At 33.1% G+C, this 25,307-nt stretch overlaps 1 protein-coding gene and 1 pseudogene across 1 annotated transcript; both read left to right on the forward strand.

The window, feature by feature from the left end:
- The first annotated feature begins 3,981 nt into the window (after positions 1-3,981).
- LOC120080885 (alpha-galactosidase 1-like) lies at positions 3,982-7,757 on the forward strand. Its single transcript, XM_039035553.1, has 15 exons — positions 3,982-4,288; positions 4,720-4,778; positions 4,866-4,922; positions 5,005-5,039; positions 5,143-5,246; positions 5,698-5,773; positions 5,903-5,961; positions 6,075-6,140; positions 6,234-6,317; positions 6,596-6,660; positions 6,748-6,830; positions 6,923-7,013; positions 7,108-7,157; positions 7,268-7,408; positions 7,499-7,757. The coding sequence occupies exons 1-15, from the start codon at positions 4,113-4,115 to the stop codon at positions 7,589-7,591; spliced, it is 1,239 nt and encodes a 412-aa protein (XP_038891481.1). The 5' UTR covers positions 3,982-4,112; the 3' UTR covers positions 7,592-7,757.
- A 1,041-nt stretch (positions 7,758-8,798) lies between these two features.
- Positions 8,799-14,686, forward strand: LOC120082056 (annotated as a pseudogene).
- The last annotated feature ends 10,621 nt before the right edge of the window (positions 14,687-25,307 follow it).

Here is a 25,307-nt window from a genome sequence, read left to right on the forward strand (position 1 = left end):
AGGCTCCTTTGTTCAAGACCAGGAGTCAGTACTTAAAGGAAAACCTATCTGCTAACCCTAAGATGGGTAGGAGTGAATTTCATTTTGCAGAACTATGTCCCTAACTATCTATCTGATCTTACCCCTAAAATGGGAGGCTTATGGAGCGACGATATTGAGCCACTCTCAACCATACAGATTAAAGGATAATCTTGAATAAACAGAAGTTCATAGTTAGCCAAGGATTAAGATTGAGTTACCTTAGGTCATCGAATTAAAATAGTTAGTTTTAACAGTAAATAGTTGTTATAAAGAAAAGTGACTATCTTATGGTCCAATCTTATGTAAACATTTTTTGCATAAGATGCCCCCACTCGCATGTCTCCATATGAACGACTTTGGGATCACATTGTTTGTATCAATATACAAAGTGGGCCGCATCCATAGTATCTCTAGGATGAGGTACCCAACATTATCCATATACTTATAGACCATTTTGGCTATATACTCAAACTTGATCCTTTTTATGTCTCTACATAAAGTTTAAGTATTCACTTTATAGCCATGGGTTCGTTAGTTTATTGGATTTAGGAATCCATAAATGCAATTTATATATTCAATAACAACTTTATTGAAATAATCTCAATAACATCTTTATTGTAAATAGAAATATGTTTAAAGTTTACAAACTGCGAGTTTTAGGACATATAACCCAACATATCTTAGTCTGAATATGCAAAGATCATAGGTAGTGTTATGTTTTTAATGAAATATACTAGACCTGATAATGTATACGTTGTGAGTAGATTGAGTGGATATACACATAATCCTGATAAGAATCATCGGAGTGCTCTTCGTCTTCTGTTAAGATATCTTAAGGGCACTATGAATTACTGTTCGCATTTTAACAAAATCCCTGCTATATTAGAAGGTTATTGTGATGCAAACTAGGTATCTGATAATGATGAAATCAATTCTACAAGTGGATATGTATTCTTACTCGGAGGAGGAGCAATATCATGGAAGTCTGCAAAACAGACTTGCATAGCTAGATCCATTATGGAATCTAAATTTATTGCTCTAGTACTAGCAGGATAGAAGGCTGAATGGCTTAGAAGCCTACTGGGGGATGTATCATTGTGTAGGGCATCAGTACCAGTCTCTATGTATTGTGATTCATAGGCTGCCATAGGTATTGCCATGAATAGTGTATATAATGGCAAAAGAAGACATATACGTCTTAAACATGGAGCTGTGAAACAACTGCTAAAGGGAGGAGTTATTTCCTTAGAATATGTGAGGCTTGAGAAAAATTTGGTTGATTCTTTGATCAAAGACCTAACAAGAAAAATAATTTTAGAATCATCAGTAAACATGGGGCTTAAACCCTATAGGGTTCCATAGCCCTTTGTCTGGGTGGTCTATTATGATAGACTCGATGGTCCATAGTTTTTTGCTTGTATGGTTTATTGAGATAAATTTGATAGTTCATAGTCCGTTATATGGGTGGTCTTAGGATGGACTTAATAGATAATACTAAAACCTTCCATAGCCCTTTCTTTCGGTGGTTCTGATGTGGACTTGATGGATAATGATGAAATCTTCATAGCTTGGTATTTGAGTGGTTTGTCTTTGATAGACTTGATGAAGATGGTCTTGACATGGACTAGATGTCGAAGACTTCATAGCTCAGTTTGAGTGGTTTGTCTCTAAACTTGATGAAGCATCTAACGTGATAGTGAAGGTGTGGCTACCTTCTATGAAAGAGTTTAAAGGTCTCTTTCTAGAGCTTTCACAATGACCCGAGGTTTATGTGTATGACATAATAAGCACACTCTATATTGCATAATCAAGAAAAGTACTAGGATTAAAACGTGTTGTGGGTGTCTCAACTAGTATTATTAACAGTTTAAGAGGTAACTTACTCTCTCTAACAAGGTTGTTGTCCTACTTCACTATGCATCAATTCAAATCGTTAAATATTGATGTTTAAGTTTGATCTCTTTTACTTGCTCATAACAGTTTTTTTCAAAATAATCTTTTATGTTGTTTACTTGTTAACTTTTCTATAACAGTCATTGTGGGGGATTGTTAGAAATGACTTTTGGGCTTAGGCCCATAGGAAAAGTTAAGCGGAGTGTGAAGCTTTGTCCCACATTGATAGATTTAAAATTGCCTAAAGGGTATAAATACCAATATATTTTAAATGAGAGTCCAAAGTGTATTGGTGGTGGAAGTACAACCCTTTCATGACATGTGTGTCGCTGCCACTACTATTCGATTGGACGGGGGGATTTGAGTTTGGGTAATTGCACTTGCATGAAAAAAGAACTAAATTTTTATTGATTATTTATTTAATTATTTTTAAATAAAATCATTTTATTAAAAATTTTTTATTGTTCTTTTTTGCCCATGATCGTTCATTTTTTATACCGTTTGATGACCTTTTATTTTTGCCCATTTATGAACGTTGTATCAACGTTCATTTGACCATTCAGCGTTCATCTAACCGCTCATGTTCTTCTGACCGTTCATTTCTTCTTATTATCTGCTATTTAACATAGATCAGACTTGAGAAAGCAGACACACAGCTGAATTTTCTTCTTCTGTTTTCTTCTAATTGTTCTTTTGTTCTAAGCAACCTTCTCATCAATTCTAGTTCATTTTTTGGCAAGTGCATGCCTGAATTTGGAGGCTGCATTAAACTTGGAGAGCAACTGGCATAGAAATTAGCATCGAAGTCACGCCGTAATTATTTTCAAGACAGTGGTTTCTCCACGGCACAACAACCCTTCATGACATCTATTTTAACATATTTTAAAAAATAAAATATAAGAAATCAAATTGTTACCAAACGGGACTTAAGTTAACTTATTAATTCTAACTAAATAAAACTTCTTTTGGATGGATGAGACATAAATTTAGGTTGATGATTAGATTCCCACCACACAATTATTGAACTTGAAAAAGAAAGGAGAAAAAACATCAAACTACTATTTAGATCGTAAATTTGTCCAACTCAAATCACCTTTACTCAACTTAACTCAAGTGCTAAAATAAATATGACTCAATAGCATAAAACATGTACTATCAATCTTGAAGTCGTTTGATTCTCTCTCTCCATATTTTTTTCAAAAGAAAAAAAAACTTCCAACCTAATCCAAGTTATATCTCTCGAAATTATTTGAAATCATATAATTCTATTAACTTACCTTTTATGGCTTAATATTAAAAAGCCATCAATGAGTTGGAGTTTTGTCCTTCAAGTTGGAGCCTATCCACAAATCCCACATATTTCTTTTTGTCATAATTTTTGTAGATGTATCAATTTATACTCTTTATTATATTTTGTTTAGACTCACTTATAATTTCATCTATTAAATTCTTAAACTTTCACAAACTAATCAATTTAGATATATATAAAAACTGAATGCACGAACGGTTTTCAATTGTATTTTTAATAAAGGTTGTAAATTGATTTATTTATAACACTTTACAAGTTTAATAAATATATATATATATATATATGTTTTAAATGGTATTGTTTGAACTGAGTCCAAAGAATGGTGTAAATTAGTACAATTAAGAAAATTTGAAATTTAATTTAATATAATTATTAATTTTTAGTTTAAATTAATATAATGAGTATAAATTGATATTTTCTTTTTGAAGTTATACTTAGCCTACAACTTTATCTAAGAAAATATATGATTCCTAGAGAGACTTTTCCTCCTTTTTTTTTTTTTTTTTTGGCTTTTTTGGCTTTTTTGCTTTTTTGAAAATTGTAAGTTGAAATTATTATTTAAAAAAAAAAGTTAAAAATAAGAGAGCGGAGAGCCGCACTCAAAATGATAATGATATACAATTCCACTAACGAAAGCGATCTGACTCAGCGATTCGACTCACGTGGGAAGGGCAATTTCGGAATTTCGTAATAAAATCAGTCGGTCCATTAACAGTAGTGGTAGGTAAAGAAGTCCGTATAAATACAGACACTCCCATGAACTGGCCTTATCCACGATTCTTAAAATCAGAATTTCAATTTTTACAATGGATGTACTGAGTAAGACGAAGAATTGAAGCGATTCTTACAGAGATTCTTACAGAGAGAGAGAGAGCTCTGAAGTGTAAAAATGGAGTGCCGGAGTTACTGTAGAGGAGCGGCAATGGCGGTTTTCGTTTTATTGTTCTCATTGGTAATGCTGGAGAGTGTTTCAGCCACTTCCAGAATGACGGAGATCGCCACCGACGGTGATTTGCTGAGGCGGAATCTCCTTGCTAATGGCCTTGGAGCTACTCCTCCGATGGGGTGAGTTCTCCGATCTACCACAATCTCAACGGCTTTCTGTTTGTTTATGCATTTCCACTGTTTTGATTCTCTGCAGAGATGATGCCAGTTACTGAAGTTAATTTGCGAGTTGGTGATTTGTTATTCCTTTTTAACCAGTTAGATCTCTCTTTCAAACTTTTGATAATCCAGTGGAAAATTTAGGCAAACAGTGTCCTAGGAGATTTTCTTTATTTTGTTAATTCTTCTTTTGAACGAGAAAGGTTTGACGGCATTGGCGCACAGTTCTCTAGTTAATTATCTTATTCGTCTCGGTATTTGTCCTTTTCATTATTATTTAGCAAGATGAGTTCTCTCTCTCTCTCACTTTTTGGATAAAGTAGGTATTCTGCTATCCAATTGGAGGAACACTGTTTGTATTCTAATTTTGAAAATCCATTGTTATTGGCCAGATGGAATAGCTGGAATCACTTTGCATGTAATATCAATGAGAAAATGATTAGAGAAACCGGTAAAATTTCACCGTTCAATATCTTTTAATTTACTTCATCACTCAACATTAAGTGATTATTAATGACAAAAAGTACTGGTTCGACAGCGGATGCTCTGATTTCCACTGGCCTTTCGAAGCTTGGATATGAATATGTCAATATCGGTATAGGCCTATCTCTTCTTTCTTTCTCTTATATTTCAACATTCAAAAGGTAGATTATATGATCTTTGGCTTTTCTTCTTAGATGATTGCTGGGCTGAGATAGCTCGTGATGATAAGGTAATAATTTCTTGTCCTTCTTTTTCCTCTTCATTTTGATTGCATGTAAACCGTTTGATTTTATGTCTCTGAGAGGTTTAACATCTTTTTAATATGATTTAAGGGTAATCTGGTGCCCAAGAATTCGACATTTCCATCTGGCATGAAGGCTCTTGCAGATTATGTTCACGCTAAGGGTCTTAAGCTTGGAATTTATTCAGATGCTGGGTAAGTGGGTAACAACGATCTTCGAATGCATAATTTAGATTTTTTTTTTTTTTTTTCCATTCACGTCTTAATTCTGAGAAGTTTTATGTATATGTATTAAATTTTTCAGTGAATTTATTTTCTGTAATAATAATTATTTATGAATATGGTAAATTATGAGGACCCAGAGTATGCATAGTGGATAGGTTTTCAATTTTATGACACGCATATTTAATTTATTAAATTAAAATATGGGATAATTCCAATTTAAATGAACTTTACCTTTTCTGTCATTAAGGGGACATTTATGATTTGTTCAGGAAAGATGAATGGAAATTTTTTTAAATATTTGGGACACGCTTTTTTTTATTAAAAAAAAAAAGATTTAGTATGAAGTTTTATTTTCAAACTTTTCAAATACCTTTGCATATTCTCTATATGTCAAGTATTAAATTATCAAGCAACTGCGCAGGTATTTTACTTGCAGCAAAACCATGCCCGGCTCTCTTGGCCATGAGGAGCAGGACGCCAAAATTTTTGCTTCATGGGTATGAACAACAGAAAATTCTCATTACTAAGTTTAATTAAATAAAACTTTTTCTCCCCCTTTCCTTTTCATAATTCATCTTCTAGGTGAAAGATTGTTGTCTGTTGATGCACATTGTTTTACTTGGCAGGGAATTGACTATTTGAAGTATGATAATTGCAACAATGGTAACATTAAGCCAACTATTAGGTAATGTAATTTCTACAAACATAAATCAATCAGTTCAATTCTTTTTTGAGTTAGTCATATGTGGTGGTTTGAAAGATGAAGCCGCAACCAATTGATTATCTTTTCTTTTTCAGATATCCAGTCATGACACGGGCCCTGATGAAGGCAGGGCGTCCCATCTTCTTCTCTCTTTGTGAATGGTAACTACTCCCTGCTTCTCCCCAACTCAGGCTAGTCATATGAAACTGTCCTTGATTATTTTATGGCATTCTTTCCCTTGCTTTGTTCTGCAGGGGAGACCTGCATCCTGCTTTGTGGGGCGACAAGTTAGGAAACAGCTGGAGAACTACTAACGACATCAACGATTCGTGGGAGAGGTTGAATTTTTCGAAGGAAGTTTTGCTTGGTTGCTTATATTTTAACATCTTACGCCATGTTTGGGAGTGATTTTTATTAAAATCATGCTTCTCATATTCAAAATCACTCTAAAACATGCATTTAATTCTTCAAAATTTATTTTCATTGCATGACAATCGCATTTAAAATTGTAAAACTAAACATTGAAAAAGTCATTAGAAAAATCACTTTCAATTTATTTATAAGGAAATCATTTTCACTAAAATCACTATTTTACTCCTAAACATTGCATTTGCAGTATGATATCTAGAGCAGACCTCAATGAAGTATATGCTGATCTCGCAAGGCCCGGTGGCTGGAACGGTAACATATTCTTCGTATTCAGCCAAATAATAACTCTTAGAATATCTTTTACCATATTTAATATTCATCCTTGCCAATTGTTTTCAGATCCTGACATGCTCGAAGTTGGTAATGGAGGCATGACTAAAGATGAGTACATTGTTCACTTTAGTCTTTGGGCCATTTCTAAGGTATTATGCAGCAGCAAAACTTCTTTTCCTTCACTGATTTTTGGGATATTTGAATATCATGTTTACTAATTTTTAAAGTACATATGTTGCAGGCTCCCCTTCTTCTTGGTTGTGATTTGAGGAATCTAACAAAAGAAACAAAGGAAATCATTATGAACAAAGAAGTCATTGCAGTTAACCAAGGTACACAATAGATGATTATTACACTTCCTTTTGTCATAGATGTTATTGCTTGCTTCTCAATCTCATCGACTTCATTCGATAATTCCCGAAACAGATCCCCTTGGCGTCCAAGCCAAGAAGGTCAGAAGTGAAGGTGATTTGGAGGTACAATCCATTATTGTGATACTATTATTGCAAAGAGCATGATCCTTTTGTTGCAAAGCATGTTATAGAGAAAAAGAAAAAAAATCTTTTGTTTACTGTTTGTGTTTCAGGTTTGGGCAGGGCCTCTCTCCGGCTACCGAGTAGCGCTTGTGTTGCTGAACCGAGGGCCATGGCGTAATGCGATCACTGCTCAATGGGACGACATCGGAATCCCACCAAACAGTAATGTTCAAGCAAGAGATCTTTGGGAGGTAAATTTGCTAGTATCCCCAAACTTGATGTATATCGTTATATGTATATATTTATGATGTGAATATCTGATTGTGTGTGAAAATTTGCAGCATACTACTTTGAAGACTACTTTTGTGGCAAATTTGACAGCTACTGTGGCTTCTCATGCCTGCAAACTATATATTTTGAAGCCAATTTCTTAAGGTTAAAGACATTAATTCCACATCTGGACATGGTTTGTCACTTCAAGAAATAAGGTTTATGTACATTTTTGTTCTGATTTATGGAACATTTTTGTTCACTGCTTTCTTTTGAAGCTTTGCAAGTTTGAGGAAAAGGAAATAAAATGTCAGCATTAATTACGCTTCACTTGTTTTGTTTTGTTGTTTTTTTTTTTTTTTTTTTGACTCTTAATTAAATAAACTCATCCCACAACCACTTATTTATTCTCTCCAAATAATAATAATTTAAGGGTGAATTAATTCATAGATTTAACTAATAAGATCATTAATGTGACATTTTAATTGATTCAACTTCTTTAGTCGTATAAACCGAGTTCTTTTTCATTCTTTTCTTTATCATTATTATTGTTTACAAGTGAAGAATAAGGGGATGTTTTTTTTAATTAGTATTTATTAATAATGTTATTTTTTAAACTTTTTACAAAAATGTAGTTTTAGAATTTATTACTCGTTTTATTGATCTCGTTTGAGGATCATCTTTCATTTCAAAAGATGAAGATCATTAAATTTGATATTTAAAAAAAAAAAAAAAAAAAAAAATTTAACTTGTAACTCTTGAAGAGACGAAAATTCTTAAAAAGATGGATGAATACAACAACAATATTTGGGTAATAAATACCAAAACTATATTTTTTTTAATAAATTTAAAAAATAACAATATTAATAAAAGTAGAAGGTTCCAGAAAAAAGGTCGCATACCTCACATATTAAATTCGATTTAATGATGTCAAATGAATGTCTTATTATTAAAAAAAAAAACATGGAACCAATGCAATTTTGTCACAAATGAGTGGTGTATAGGCCATTAGGTTTCATCTTTATTGACGATGACTATGTGAAGAATAGTTCATTTGTTCAACCGCACATACGTAATTACTACGGATGAGGATCAAACATCGACTAAAGAACTTCTTTAGTTCTTTGTAATGGAACTTTACCAGATAAAGCATGATACCTAGCAATCGGATAACCAAATGAATTGAGGAATGGTAAGAGGTTCGGTGTTTATTTGTATTATTATGGTTGTGTTAGTTCTATCGTTTTTAATCTATTGATTGAAATGGTATTCTCTCATTCTATTTTTTTTCTAATTAGTTGTTGGACTTTTCTGCTGGAAATATGGCAACAACAACAGATTCTTAGTGAATCGCAACTAACCAAGCCGTTCTCAATTCATTCGAAAATTAATCCTTAAAGAAAAATAAATAAATAAAACTCAAAACGTTACTTTGTCTCTCGTTTGAATTGAAAACAAATAGACAAAATCAAAATTCTCCTAAATAAACCTCCATAACCTCTATTTATACCACAAATTCAAAACTCCTCTTCTCTTCTCTTCTCTTGCTATAGAAAGAAAATGGAGAAGAAACTCACATTAATTGCTTTAACTCTGACTATATCGTCTCTTCTAATTACGTCTTCTACCGCCACTTCTCGCAAGCTGATCGATCGACGGAATCTCCTCGCCAATGGCCTCGCCTTCACTCCTCCCATGGGGTTTCCATTTTTCTTCTTTTTATTTTCATTTCGGTTTGTTTTTTTTTGTTAAATTACAAAAATCAGTAGTTGTAATTACACACTTTAACTTCTCATTAAAAAAATTGAGACACTAAATTATTGAATTCATACGTTACAATTTAATATAATTATATAAATTTGAAGGTTGAATTTGACCTAATTTTAATATTGTATAGATTTGAAGATTCAATTTTTAAAATTGAAAGTTTAAAGTATAATTGTAATTATTATCCTACTTTTTTTTCTAAAACCTTTTTTTTTCTAATTTTGGAATCACTTCAAATGCGACACCAATGAAACCATAATCGAAAAACGGTGTCGTTTTGCCTCGCTTTCACCCTAATCCCATTCTTTTCTACTAACATTTTTATTGTTCTTATTATTATTATTATTATTATTTCAATTTTCCTCAGCCGATTTTCTAATTTCCACCGGCCTCTCTAAGCTCGGATATATCTATGTTAACATAGGTAACATTGAAATTTAAATTATTTTTTTTAGTCGAAAGTGAACATAATTCAACCATTCAATTTTAACATAACTTTCCATCTTCATGGATTTTATCCAAAACTTAAATCAACTCATTAAAAAAAATCAATTAAGAAAAATGTTAAAAAGGGTATTCTTATCTGATATTTGAAGTCAAAATTTTTACTACAAAGTTATTCAAGGTTAATTTGTGTATTTATAAAGTGAAATTATAATTTAGTGAGTTTAAATTTTTTACACAAGAAAAATTAAATTATGGGTAAAAATTACTAAATTCTACATTGAATGAAGTTGAAAGTTTGAGTTAAAATTGAGGAAGATAAATTTTGAATTTAATTATAGATTTTCATGTTAAATTTTACCTGACTCGAAAACGCCGTTCGTTTTAGATGATTGCTGGGCTGAGTTCACTCGAGACGTCGATGTAAATCACTCTCTTCTAAATGCTCTTTAATTTCATCCTTTTTTATTTACAATTAAAAAATTAGTTCTATTTTATTTTATTGGCAGGGATATTTGGTGCCAGAAAAGGCCACATTTCCATCTGGCATTAAAGCCTTGGCAGATTACGTTCATGACAAGGGATTGAAGCTTGGAATTTACTCTGACGTCGGGTAAATAGCACTCACTTTTTACCAATTTTACGGTCAAAATGTCATTTCATCCAAATTTAAAAATAAATTTGTGACGCGATTACAATATTATTCTTTAATATTTTTAGAGAAATTTTTTTTTTTAATTTTTAGATTTTGGATCTAATTTTTGTTTCATATCTAAATTTTAAAATTTTACACATCTAATCCTTAACTTTTAAGTTTGGATTTAATTTAGTCTCTAAATTTCAAACCGTTACAATTTTCAAGATTTTACATTTAAGTTTAGTCTTATTTTAATAAATTAAAAATAGTTAAAAGAATTATAATTAATTAAGTTTCACATTTTTATCATTTTTAAAATTAAAATTAAAATTTCATTTTTTATTTATTTTTAATTAATTACTAGAAACTGACATCAAAGTTAGTATTTAATGAAAACTAAAATTAAATATATAAAATCTTGAAACATAAAGATAAAAAATAAAACTAACATTTTGAAACATATAACTAAAATCAAATGTGTAACACTTTAAAACATAGGGATCAAAAAATAGTTTTTTTTAAATATAAGAAATGAACCAAAATATTTAGATAAACCACAATAAACAACTACCTATATCACAAATAAGATAATAACAAAATATTTACCATTAATATAAAAATCAAAATCATATATAATTATCTAATCATAGATAGTTGAATTTTTGTTAGTAGTTTTGTCATTTCATTTTTTTTTTTTTTAAAAAAAAAGAAGATATGATTCCCTATTTTAAAATATTGTTCTTTGATATTTCTAAAATTTGAATTAAGCAAGGTGAATTTCCCTCCCCCAGCACATTTACCTGCAGTAATACCATGCCCGGCTCCCTTTACCACGAGGAACAAGACGCCAAAACCTTCGCTGAATGGGTAAAATAAATTTCACCTCCCCCATCCACCACGTCATCATGCACGTGATTGCACGTGCAGGACTTATACATTTGTATTTGTATGAATTAATGCAGGGAATTGATTATTTGAAGTATGATAACTGTAACAACGACGACATTAAGCCAACGGAGAGGTGGGTATTATCGTAATTTAAGCCATAAATAGAGGTTTTTTATTTTTTATTTATTTAATTTTTTCTTTTACAGGTATCCCATAATGACTAGAGCTCTGATGAAGGCGGGACGCCCCATTCTCCTATCTTTATGCGAAGGGTAATGTTTACTCTTCTTTCTCTCTCCCTTATTTTTTGTATGTAATATTTCCTAATTTAATCATACCAATACATTATATCGTTATCTTATTTGAACCATCGAAATTTAAAATTTATTTCAAAATGGAAACTTTTATTTTCACAGATAGTTTCATTACTAAAATCAATAATATAATTTGTTAAAGACAATTCATTGATTCTTTATTTCTTTTGAATCGTTTTTTAGTTTCTCTTTGATTTCTCTTTCTAATTTGGTGAATTATCCCGTGTGAATTTATAGAATATTTTTTTCACAGACCTCTTTATATATGTTTGGTGTATTTCTTCCAAACATATAAAAATAAGCTAATAAAAAAGATTAAAAAATTGAAAATGAAAACAAAGAAAACGAGAAAATAAATGAATTATTATCATTATCATTATTTACCCATATAAAAATTAACTTAGAACAAGTGATATATTCATCAGAAGTTTAATATCAAATTTTTAGGGGTGACATGCATCCTGTTCTATGGGGTGCTGACGTGGCAAACAGCTGGAGAACTACAAGTGATATCCAAGACAATTGGGACAGGTTTGGTTGAATTATATTTCATTTTTCGATTTATTTTATTATATTTTATCTAAAAAATGTGATTTGGTTTTTCACTAATTCCCAAATATTGGATTTTAATAGTATGATGAGTATAGCTGATTTCAACGATCCATTTTCTGAGCATGCAAGGCCAGGTGGTTGGAATGGTTAGTCTTTCATCTCATTAAATATTATTTGTTGTACTTCTATTTTAGTCCTTATATATCTTTTTTCTTTTAAAATATATTTTTTAATCTTATTCAATCTTCATCTCTAATTTATTGAGTTAACGATTAACTTATGTAATTTGAAATATGGGTGGATCAAAATGGTTATTTTGTTTAATAGTTTAAAGATTAAAATATACATATTAAAAATTTAAAAGTTCATTGAACCGAAACATTTTAAGAGTTTGTAGGTTAAAATAGAACAACTTTTATTAAAGTCTCATTATCAGAAATATCTCATTAAATATTAAAGTCTTATTTGGTAACCATTTGGACCTCGTTTGTAATCCTTTCATTTTAATAAATAAATAAGCCTATAACACTCATTCTACCTCCAAAGGTATTCTTTTGTTATCTACTTTTTATTAATTATTTAAAAAACAAACCAAAATTTGAAAACTAAAAAAGTAGTTTTTAGAAACTTGTTTTTATTTTTGAAATTTAGCTTAAAATTCAGTTTTTGTACCTAAAAAAGATGCAAATCATTGTAATAAATGGAAAGAAAATATGTTGGCCTATTTTCTTTCAATTTCTTATATTAGTTTTCATCCTTTTAAGAAAAAAAAGTTGAGTTCTTAGTCATATTTTAAAAATATAAACAATTTTTTTAAAATACTTTGTTTTAGTTTCTAAAATTTGGTTTGGTTTTTTAAAATATTGATAGAAATTAGACAATAAAATAAAAATTTTAAAGATAGAAGGAACGTTTATTGGCTTAATTTTAAAGGAGAAAAAAAAAATGATCCCTTAATTTTTAAGAAGGAAAATGAAATTTAAACTGTTACGGTAAAAGTTATTAATGAAAATAGTGCAATATATTTGGTTGTTAATATTTTAGTTCTTTTATATATATACATTTTTAGATCCTGATATGCTTGAAGTTGGAAATGGAGGGATGACAAAAGAAGAGTACATGGGCAATGATCTTAGAGATATTTCTGATGACACAATGGAAATAATTGGAAATTCTGAGGTCATTTCTGTAAACCAAGGTAAATTTAATTAATTAATATTATTATTAGAACTATGAGTGAGGTATTTTTTTCTAATTGCAGATACTCTTGGTGTTCAAGCTAAGAAGGTTAGAAGTGGACACGTGGAGGTATTACAATGGACCATAAAATAATAATTGATTTACTTTAATTCAGTTAAAATATAATTTTTCTAATTATATTTTTAGGATTGTTCAATTTTAGTTCTTATACTTACAATAAACCTTAAATTGGTCTTCAAAATTATTTTCTTTATTGAAATTGACTAAATAATAAGAATAATAATTTTCATTTAAAGTGATCCTATATACAAATATATTCCTTAAATTTAAATTGAAAAAGCTAATAATAACAAAGGTTTTTTTTTAATATTTTTTGAATTTAAAGTATAAGGACTAAAATTGAAGAAATAAAACTATATTTGAAGCATATTTAATTTAAAGACAGTGAATAAGTAAATGGTAAAAATTGAAAGGTTTGGGCTGGGCCTTTGTCTGGATATCGAGTAGCAGTGCTGTTGGTGAACCGAAGGAGATGGAGACTTTGCATGTACGGCCCATTGGGACGACATCGGCATCCCTAACGACACTGTCGTTCAAGCAAGAGATCTATGGGAGGTAATAAATAATGCACATAGTTTTAATTTCGTAAATATACTAATTTGTTATATTTCATAATATAGGAACTAAAATGCTGTAAAAGTAAAATTATAAAGATTATATGGTTAGAAACTAAAGATTTATGACTTTTCTAAATAAAAAAATTAAAGATTAATGATTAAATTTGTTACTTTGATGGACTAAAAATGTTTTTTTTTTTTTTTTTTTTTTTTTTTACGTTAATGCTTTTAGGTTTATATGTTATTTGGTCCTTTTTTTTAATTTATTTTTACTCTCTATATTTTTAAAATATTTTAGTTAATGTAATTTCAAAATATCCTATAATTTGAAAGGACTAAAATGACAACATTTTAAAAGTATGAGAAATAAAATTATTTTGAAAGTACATAGACTAAAATGAACGAAAATTAAAAATATAAAACTAAAATAGACATTTCGAAAGAAAGCTCAAATAAAAAAAATTAAAAATATAGAATATAAACTAAAATTGTATGGATCAAAGTAGTGTTTAAACATTTTTATGATGGATATGTGTTGGTATTTAAAAGTTTTTATGTAAAATTTAAAAGTAAGAATGCTAAAATTTGTGCTAGTAGTTGGACTTTTTTCTCTCTCTCTTTTCCTTTTTTTTTTTTTTTTGGGAATAAAAACCCTCTTTTTCTTATATATTTTGGGGTGGTTTTTGCAGCATAAGACATTGGATAGGCAATTTGTAGGCAATATATCGCACACTTTGGAGGCTCACTCGTGCAAAATGTACATATTGACCCCAATTTCATAAGAGAGAATTTAATATCCAAATTCTAGGGTTAGCCATTTAGGAAGAGGGTGTCAATTTTTTTTTTTTTTCTACTTTCTTTCTTTATTATTAATTTTCGTATTATAATTGTTGGCTTAGATTTTTTTTTTTTATATTAATAAAAATCAGAGTGTATTCATTAAAAAAAGTTGATATTTTTCATCTAATAACCATCGGTTTTCTATTTTTGAAGAGTATTTTTAGAATGTTGAGCATTTTTATTGGGATAAATATTTTATTTTTAAGATTACTTATCCCTTCTTGTGTTAAGCTAATAGGAAATTAGTCCATTAGAAATATAATAATTATTATCCACCAATGACACACAAAATTTTAACGTAAAAAAATCTCCTCAATGTGAGGAGTAAAAAAACTACGATCCAAAGTCAAAATCTCCACTATAATCAAATGAGTACACTATGTTTTTCTTAGTCACAACTAGGGACATGCACAAAATATATCTCAAGATCGATAATCTCAATGCAACAAATGGAAATAATAATAAAAAATAAATTAGAAATATCTCACTTGAAATGACAACCAATTACCTACAGTATTTAATTGTAGGTAGTTCAAAAAGAAATTTTACCGTCCAAATTAAAGACATTCGTGTCAATAACATGCTGTCAAATTTTAGCTCGATCAGACCACCATTCGACCAACCATATTTGACCCCCAAATAGTTGAAAAACTTTATTGCATGGATGGTTATCTTTGTTGTATTTTCTTCACAATCGTAACACTTATCCTCCTGCATGTTTCATTTAGCTAAGGGTTATTTTACAAATCACCTAATCTAGGGAAATTGTTAGAATAGCACGTTAAAGTTTTCATTTTATAAAACTAGTACTTTTTTTAACTCGTTTAAATAATTTTTCTTGGTATATCTCAACAATATCGACCTCCAAGATTTAGTTTAAAAAATTAAAATTTTCTAACTTATTGTTTTGGCCTTTTGGGCCTTTCTTGCTACTAGATTAAACATCGAGTTTCTACTAATTTTTCTAAATATTATGTAATCTATCTCAATCTTATACTAAATCTTATATATTTTCAAATTTTCTCCAAATTCAGTTATCTTTACCAAATATTATATTTAATTGAGAATTTTTTCAAAACTTTAGGTCAATTTCTATTTCCACAATTACATGAATTTCTAAATTTTGGAAAAGATTAAATTTTGCAAAAAAAAATTAGGTATGATAGAAAAATGTATAAAATCTCATTATTAATTTATCCGAGAATTCATCAATCTTGGTATTAATCTGCTCGAGATTAATACCGAGATTTTATATATTTTCTATATCTTACCTAATTTTTTTGAAAAATGTAATCTTTCCCAAAATTTAAAAATCAAGATCAATCACTCGAAATCCATCTAAAAAATTCATTTGGATAATTGGTAAATTGATTTTGAAATTAGTAATTGAGCTAAAGATTTAAACAATTACGTCTAATTTAGAGAAAATTTGAAATATATATGTCTTGATATAAGAGTTGGTGTAATATGTAGAGAATGTACTTATTTCTAAGGAACATTTTCTCTCATTTTATGAGGACTTAATCTAAATTCTCTCAAACTTAGATTAGCTTTACTTAGAAATTTTTTTCAATTTATTGAAGTAACAAATATAAACATGCATAAAATAAGTTGATTGCATGATTCCTCCAGTTATTTATGAAGAAAATCGGACATGAGGATTTCCATGAGTAGTGGAAGGATCGTTCTAAATTTCAATCGTATATGAACATTCACAATTACAGTAAATAAATGGAAATAACAGACTATGCACAAAACCGAAATTACAGCATGCTTTAACAGATCAAGAGAAGAACAAACATACCTTTGAAGACTCATCTTCAAGACCCTTGATCACAAACGCTTGATCACGACAACACGACAAGACTGCAACACTCGAACGCTCGTCCACCACGATCGCAATACAGCTCAATCAATAAAGAACTCGAACACCGCGATCTCAAAGATCACGAACAAACGCAACCCCCACACTGCGAATTCAATGAATGGCCTCCAAATAAACTCGACTATGTCGAGTTGAGTATGACACCACCACAATGGCTATCTTGGTATTCTCAATGTGAGAATCTAGAAGTGTGGGCTCTATGTGGACTTGGTTAGAGGACGAGACCGGAGGAGAACAATCGTATAAACGATTGAGCAAGTGAGAGATGACAGTGTCTATCGCATAAAAATGCTTAACCATTTAACAAAAGCTATGCGATCGTTTAGCAGAAGCTACACGATCGTTTAGCAGAAGCTACACGATTGTTTAGCTCATCGGCCAGCTGAGTGTCTATCGTATAGAAACAATCTACGATCGTCTAGTCTTTCCAAGTTTTCGTTTAGTAAATCTTATTTACTTGATAACCTTTCTGTGAGTAATTTTCGAGAATGGAAACTCAAATCAACATCATTCAACATAAATTTAGCAAAATATTTTTTTATTTTACCATAAACCACCAATATCCTCCCACTCAATTGGTTATTAGAGAAAAAGAGATAATTATTTAATAATTAATATTATTATAAATATATATGATAACCAACTTACCATACTATATTTATAACCTATAGTTTTAATATTTCATCTCATGGAACATATAAACCATAGCTCTTTTTCTATTCTATGGTCCTTAATGTAAATTTCATTCACATTAATCCTCCACTAGATGTATCTCATACATCATGCTGATCATATTATATATAATCGAATTACCTCTTGTCAATTTGAACATTTCAAATCAACACCAAGAAATGATCCTCAACTTGAATTCATTGAGCTACCAAGGAGACCTTATGGACCTATAGCTCGAAGATCTAACGGTATGTGAATAACTGACTAAACTCTTTATTCACAGAATCCACCATCCGTTAACTACCAGACACTCTACTGAAGACCAACTGCTAAACTCTCCTTACTACAAATATATTTTGTGTCCATCTTAACCAATCAACAGTGCGATAACCCTTTACAGATCGCTCGTAAGTACAGCTCGACCAATAACCGTTATGCCCTTGTAGTTACATCTAACTTCTTAAGTACCACTGATCCTCTAATGAACATAAGTCATAGTCCTACTATAACTGAGTCCTCTCTTCCAAAGAGAAGTTATGGCCACTATGTTCAAGCCCCAGAATCAGCTCTTAAGGGAGCAATCTATCTACTTACCCCTTCTTCGGGGAATGAGTGAATTCCATCTTGTGTAACTGAGTTCCCAGCTCCCAAATCAGACAAGCCCCCAAAAAGGTAGGCATGTTGAGTTAGCAATCTGGCCACCCTCACCCATACTAATCAAAGGACTACCCTCAAAGGCAGGAGTTCCTAAAACACTCAGTATTAAGGTCTCACCTATGGTTGTTTAGGTGAGATGTAAATCTCCAGTATCAACGGTGTTATATACAGAGACAAATCATCTCATGGTCCGGTCTTATACAAACTCTTTGTATAGTACACTCCCGCTCGCATGTCTCCACATGAATGGTCAGGATCTACCATCTGTAGTAGTTCATAACACTTACAAACCTTTACAAAGCAGGTCATATCTGTAGTGTCACCAGGATCAGGTATCCCACCTTAATCCTTATACTACAAACCTATTTAGGTTGTCACTTAAGGCATGATCCACTTGTATATCTCATATACATGCTTAAGTTTACATACGATAACCATGGAGCTTTGTTTATTGGATATGAGTTAAATGCCAAAATGAAATAACTCTTATTTTATTCATAACAATGTGTATAAATTACAAACAACGAGACTCCCGGAGGATTAGGACACCGATCCCAACAATCTCTCACTTGTTCTAATGCCTCGGGAGACTAATGTACAATACAAGATACAAACATAAACAATATATAATAAACTAGGGGCATACCCCAGTATCATCTCCCACTTGCCCTAGACAAGATGTCGCATATTCCCAAACCTACACTCTCTAGGTGACCCTCGAACACTTTAGCCATGAGAGCCTTTGTAAAGGGATCAACAACGTTGTGCTCCGACGCGATCTTCGTGACTATCACATCACCACGATGCACAATCTCCCTGATCAAGTGGTATTTCCATTCTATATGCTTGCCCTGACGATGACTCTGAGGCTCCTTTGAATTTGCCACAGTCCCGCTGTGATCACAATAGAGAATAATAGGCAAATCCATATTTGGAACAACTTCCAAATCTATAAGAAATTTCCTCAGCCAAACATCCTTCTTAGCTGCTTCATAAGCAGCTACGTATTTGGCTTCCATAGTGGAGTCTGCGATGCATCCTTGCTTGATGCTTCGCCACACTACAGCCCCCTCCCCCCTCCTCCCATTCAGAATGAACACTGACCCCGAATTTGATTTACGAGCATCTTTTTTAGTCTGAAAGTCAAAGTCTATGTATCCTATAAGGATCAGATCCTTATCTCCATACACGAGCATCCTCGTTCTCCGAAGATACTTGAGGATCGTCTTGACTACCGTCCAGTGATTAATCTTGGATTGGATTGATACCGACTGACAATCCCTACTGCATAGTAAATGTCGAGTCTGGTACACAACATTGCATACATTAAGCTTCCTACAGTTGAAGCATAGGGAATCCGTCTCATCTACTTAACCTCTTGAGGTATCTTAGGACATTGATCGTTAGACAAAAGGATCACATGCCTAAAGGGTAACAAACCCCTCTTGGAATCCTGCATCCTATGCTCGATCAACATTTGATCAATGTACAATGCCTGAGACAAGGCTAACCTCTTGTTCTTACGATTCTGAACGATGTGGATCCCTAGACCATACTGTGCCTCACCCAAATCTTTCATTTGGAACTGGACAGCTAGCCACTTTTTAATGTCAGTCAGATACCCTACATCATTCCCAATGAGTAGGATATCATTCACATACAGTACTAGGAAAGCTACTGAGTTGTTGATGATCTTCTTGTAAACACAAGGCTCATCAATGTTCTGATCAAAGCCAAATGACTTGACCGCAATGTCAAATCTAATGTTTTAAGATTTAGATGCTTGTTTCAATCCATAAATGGACCTATTAAGCTTGCAAACTCTTTACTCTTGATCTGGAATGACGAACCCCTCTGGTTGAGTCATATAGATGGTCTCCTCAAGATTACCATTAAGAAAGGCATCTTGATGTCCATTTGTCATATCTCTTAATCATAAAACGTGGCTATGGACAAAAGTATCTTGATAGACTTGAGCATGACAACAGGTGAGAAAGTTTCCTCATAGTCAACTCCCTCAACCTAGGTATAACCCTTTGCCACGAGTGTAGCCTTAAAGGTTTGCACTTTTTCATCTACACCTCTCTTTCGCTTATAGATCCACTTACACCCAATAGGTCTTACACCATCAAGCGGATCCACAAGCTCCCAGATGTTATTGAAATATATAAACTCCATCTCCTGGTTCATGGCTTTAATCCATTCATCCTTGTCAACATCCTCCATTGATTTCTTAAAAGACAATGGATCCTCAATCCCATCATTCGTAATGACATTTTGGGCTTCAGTCAAACCCATGTAGCGATTCGGTGAGTTCATAACCCTCCCACTACGTCGAGGCACTCTCAACTCTTGAGCTGGTTGACTAGATGCACCAACTTCAACAACTCTTGTTGAACCCTCAGTAGTCTCAGTCTCACTAGAAATCTCACGTAAAACAAGCTTACTTCGTAGCTTATGATCCCTCATGTGATCTTTTTCCAAGAAGATAGCATTTGTAGAAACAAACACTTTGTTCACACTCGGATCGTAGAAATATCCACCCATCGTTTCCTTGGGGTAGCCTACAAAGAGGCAAACTTTCGAACGCAGTTCCAACTTCTTCGGGTTAGTCACGAGCACATGTGTCGGACACCCCCAAATCCCGAAGTGGCGTAAACTACCTTTACGACCTCTCCACAGCTCAAAAGGTGTTTCAGGAACCTTTTTTAAGGGAATCTTTTTCAGAATATAGCATGCAATCTCCACTGTAAAACCCTAAAACAAGTCTAGAATATGAGCATAACTCACTATAGACCGAACCATATCCAACAAGGTTCTGTTTCTCCTTTCCGATACACTATTCTACTAAGGTGTAACTGGGGTTGAGAGTTGGGACGCAATCCCATGTTCTATCATATAGTTCTGGAATTGGAGATCCATATACTCTCCACCACGATCAGATCATAGTGTTTTTATCTTCTTACCTAATAAGTTTTCAACTTCAACCATATACTCCTTGAACTTGTCAAGAGCTCCAGACTTACACTGCATTAGGTAGAGATACCCATACCTTGAATAATTATCTATGAAATAGATGAAATATTCATGTCCACCTCGAGCCCTAACACTTATCGAACCATAGAGCTTAGAATGTACAAGCTCTAAGGCTTCATTTTCCTTGTAACCTTTTCCAGTAAAAGGTCATTTGGTCATCTTGCATTCAAGGCACGATTCACACAACGACAAGGAATTTTCTTCTAAACTCTTTGGAAGTCCACTTTTCACCAACTGCTCAATCCTATTGAGGTTGATGTGACCTAACCTTAGATGCCAAAGATGGCCGTTTTCCTTAATAGAAACTTTTGGTCTTTTAGTTATTGTTGTCGTACTGAACATTTTAGTATGAAACAAGGCTTTTATGACTCACGGCCTTAGTACATATTGGTTGGGTTGATGCCCTAAAATCTCGTGTCCTATAGTTTGTAAACAGTTTGTTCGAACACTTATGTTATATAATATATGATATTTACTTCACATCTTGTATTTTGCTCAGTTGCATGTTTTATTTACTTTACCACAAACCAATAAACATAAAATCCCTGGTTATCTGTATGTGACTCAAGCGTGTATGTGGTGACATAAAAGTGGATCATGTCTTGAGTGATAACCAAAATGGTCTGTAGTATATGGATATAGGAAGGAAACCTTATCCTGGTAACGCTACGGATGTGGCTCGCTTTGTGGAATGGTCACAAGTGTTGTGGCTTATCACAGATGGTCTAATTCTAATCATTCATGTTGGGGACATGCGAGCAGAGAGCGTCCTATACAAAGAGTTTGTATAAGACCTGACCACGAAGTGTTAACGTCTCGTTATATAACACCATTCATGACAGAGACTTCACTTTACTAGGATGACCATAGGTAACATGACCTTAATCCTGAGTGAGTTGAGAACTCCTACCATTGAGGGCAGTCCTTTTATTTGTATGGGTGCAAGTGGCCAGGTCGCCAATTCAAACCTACCATTTTGGGGATTCGTTTGATTTGGGAGCTGGGAACTCAGCTACACAAGATGAAACTCACTCCTTCCCCGATGCAGAAGTAAGTAGATAGATAGCTCCCTTAAGGGTTGATTCCGAGGCTTGAACGATGTGGCGCCACACACCTTCTCTTGGCCCGAGAGGTGTTCACACATAGTTGGACTATGTTGTATTGTTCATTAGAGGAATCAGTGGTACTTAAGGAGTGAGATGTAACTATAGGGGCAAAACGGTAATTTAGCCCAATTGTACTTACGAGCATCTGTGAAGGGTCATCGTACTCATGATTGGTTATATTCGATGGACACAGAAATATATCTGTGCTAAGAGGAGTTCAGTTGTTGGTCTTTAGTGGCATGCCTGACAGTTAACGGATGGTGGATCTCGTGGTTAAAAAGTTTAGTCAGCTATTCACAGACCATTGAAGCTTCAAGCCACGGTCCATTAGGTCCCCTGGGTAGCTTGGATAAAGTCGAAAATCGGTGTTTAGGTTAATTTGAAATGTTAAATTGATAAGAGGAAGTTCGATTATATATGATATAATTGGAATGGTTAATTATATATTATATAATTGGCTAAATGTATGAGATACATTATTTTGGAGGAAATTAGACATAAATATGATTTATATCAAGTAGAGGAGAAATTACTATAGAAGATATGTGATATCAAACTATAGGGTAAAAATATAATATGATTATATTTATTATTAATTTAATTGGTTAATTATATGATAATTAACCTAAAATCTCGCTCGGACGTGCATTAATGGGGAACAGTTCATTTTGAATAAAAATGAAATTTGTTTCATTTTGAATCGTTCGAAAAAAAAAATCGGAAGGTTTGCATTGGTGTGAAAACGTAATCGATTGCTTAAACTCGAGAACCTATACGATAGTCCCTCAGCGCCTAAACGATCGCATACCTCGCGCCTAAACGATCGCACACTAAGTCCTAAACGATCGTTAGCTTTCCTAAACAATCGTATAGTGTGTCGTGTTTGTTAAACGATCGCCTACTTTTTTTCTAAACAATCGTTCAGTAAAATCTACACGATCGTGTAGTTTCTTCTAAGCGATAAACAGCTTGCTATGCGATAGCTTCATATTCTCTCCCACTTTCTTATCGCCTACACGATCAATTCTTCCTCTTACCTCTACCAAACTCACCAAAGACCACGCTTTGGGTTCTCACGCCGAGAATACCTAGGGCTCTTTTCTGGTGGTGTCTTCCCCGCTGCGTTCATGTGTTTGCGGTTGTTCATGCTGCAGTAGTCAACGCATCTGCAGGGTGTTGGTTGATCGGGTAGAGGTCTTCCACTGCATTGAGTTCCAAAGTTTGAAGAGCGTCTTCAACTGGTATGAGAACTCTCTCCCTTATTATTTTTTTGTGTAAAGCATGTCGTTAATTACTGTTTGTTTGCATAACTGTGTGTTTGAATGTATATGGTGTATTTTGGTCACTATGAAATTGGAGCGATCCAAACACGATCATGGAACTCTTCGTTAAGAGATCCTTCAATTTATCAGAGACAGGTTCTGATACTCCAATTTCATTGTTGCAATGAAATTACATATACGTTCTTGGTGGGTGCACTTCTACACTGTTTAATCATTAAATTGTGGTGGATATGTGGGATTAATGGATGCTTTCGTGGATGATTAGCCTCGATTTGATTTAATTCTTATACATTTGCGGCTGTTTGTAAAGGCCCCTGTGATTTTGGGCATTAATAATCGGTATCGAGTCTGTATTCAAAGTCTATTTGAGTTTTGAGTCGTTCGTGAAGAAGATCGGAGCAAATATTGCGGTTCTTTGAGGAAGGAGGCGATCAAGGGTTGATCACATCGTGCAGACGATGGGGAAGCGATCACTAAGTATCGGGTCGTGTAGACGATGGGATGCTCGCGTATTGTTTAACGCGCACTGGATGATCGTTTAGGTCAACAAGCCTGTCTCTTATACACATCTAGATGTGTATAAGAGACAGTTCGTGAAGAAGATCGGAGCAAATATTGCGGTTCTTTGAGGAAGGAGGCGATCAAGGGTTGATCACATCGTGCAGACGATGGGGTATGTGATCGTTGTTGATCGCATCATGCAGAGATGGGGTACGCGATTGTCGTTGATCGCATCGGTTAAACGATGGGGTATGCGATCAAGGGTTGATCGCATCATGTTGACAATCAGGTACGTGATCGCTGAGTATCTAGTCATGTAGATGATGGGATGCTCGTGTATCGTTTAATGGGCGCGTGCACTGGACAATCGTTTAGGTCAGCAAGCTTCATCGCTTAGTAACTGACTAAACGATCGCTTAGTAACATAACGTAAATCATTTATCTTTCGCCGCGTTAAGCGATCGCATAGACAATCAAGCTTCGCAGCCTCATTGTTGTCTACGTGATCTGTAAGTTTGAATTTTAGAATGAAATTGTGGCGGACGGAACGTAACGCGTAAATGCGATGTAATGTAATGCCACCGCAAAGAATGGATGGAGATGGGAAATGGATGGTGATGTAGAGTGATGAGGTGGAGTGGATGATGTGTATGAATGTGTATGCGGTGATGACTCACGCTTTTCGATAATAAATGTGATACTACGTTCTAAAATAATGTATACGATAATACTAATATGTGTTCGTAGTATGCGTTCATGTAGTACACGCGTGTCACAAGTTTTCTTGTGCTGGAACCAAGTATAATTCCAACGCAAGTTTCTCAGACTGATATGAGGTCGAACATGGAGATTGCGGTGATCAATGTGATATTGATGTGATATATGCAACCGAAAGCAAAATAGTAATGAATTATATTGGAAAGATAAAATGCGATGTTAAAATAAAATGCAGTGATAAAATAGAATGCGATGATAAAATAAAATGAATGATAAATAAAATGCGGTGATAATTAAAATGCGATGATAAATAAATAAATAAACAAATGGACCATCTATAAAGATGTGCAAAAGTACCTGATGGAATGCAGTGATAAGTCTTGTGAAATGCGTCAGAAAGAGAATGGGTTGGGGGAAAGGACATCGCAAGTTCGTCAATCTTGTTGAGGATGCAACTAAGGTTCCGTTTTCCCTTGGCTTACATCTTTAAGTGATCGGCCATGTTCTCATATGTCTATGGTGAATCAGGGATGAACGTTGCGAACGCAAGGTTGTTTCCATCTCTGGAAATACTTCTTGCTTTAGTTAACACATTCTTCCAACCTTCTTTCGAGAGGTGGAATAACATCTTCACTTCTGCTCTCACAGGTGAAGATGTCGTTGAGCATGCGTTAGCTAAACTTAGCTAATTTCTTCAACAAAGATTAACTATAACATCCCGAATTTCAGAAAAATTTAAGTTAATTATCTAAAATTATTGATTT

This window comes from Benincasa hispida, chromosome 7 (assembly GCF_009727055.1).
Source record: "Benincasa hispida cultivar B227 chromosome 7, ASM972705v1, whole genome shotgun sequence".
Classification (NCBI taxonomy): domain Eukaryota; kingdom Viridiplantae; phylum Streptophyta; class Magnoliopsida; order Cucurbitales; family Cucurbitaceae; genus Benincasa; species Benincasa hispida.

Coding starts and splice junctions, on each gene's coding strand:
- LOC120080885 (XM_039035553.1), top strand. CDS start 4,113: ATGGAGTGCCGGAGTTACTGTAGAGGAGCGGCAATGGCGGTTTTCGTT. Junction 5,774..5,902: donor CCAAAATTTTTGCTTCATGG/GTATGAACAACA, acceptor TTTACTTGGCAG/GGAATTGACTATTTGAAGTA. Junction 7,158..7,267: donor GAAGTGAAGGTGATTTGGAG/GTACAATCCATT, acceptor TTTGTGTTTCAG/GTTTGGGCAGGGCCTCTCTC.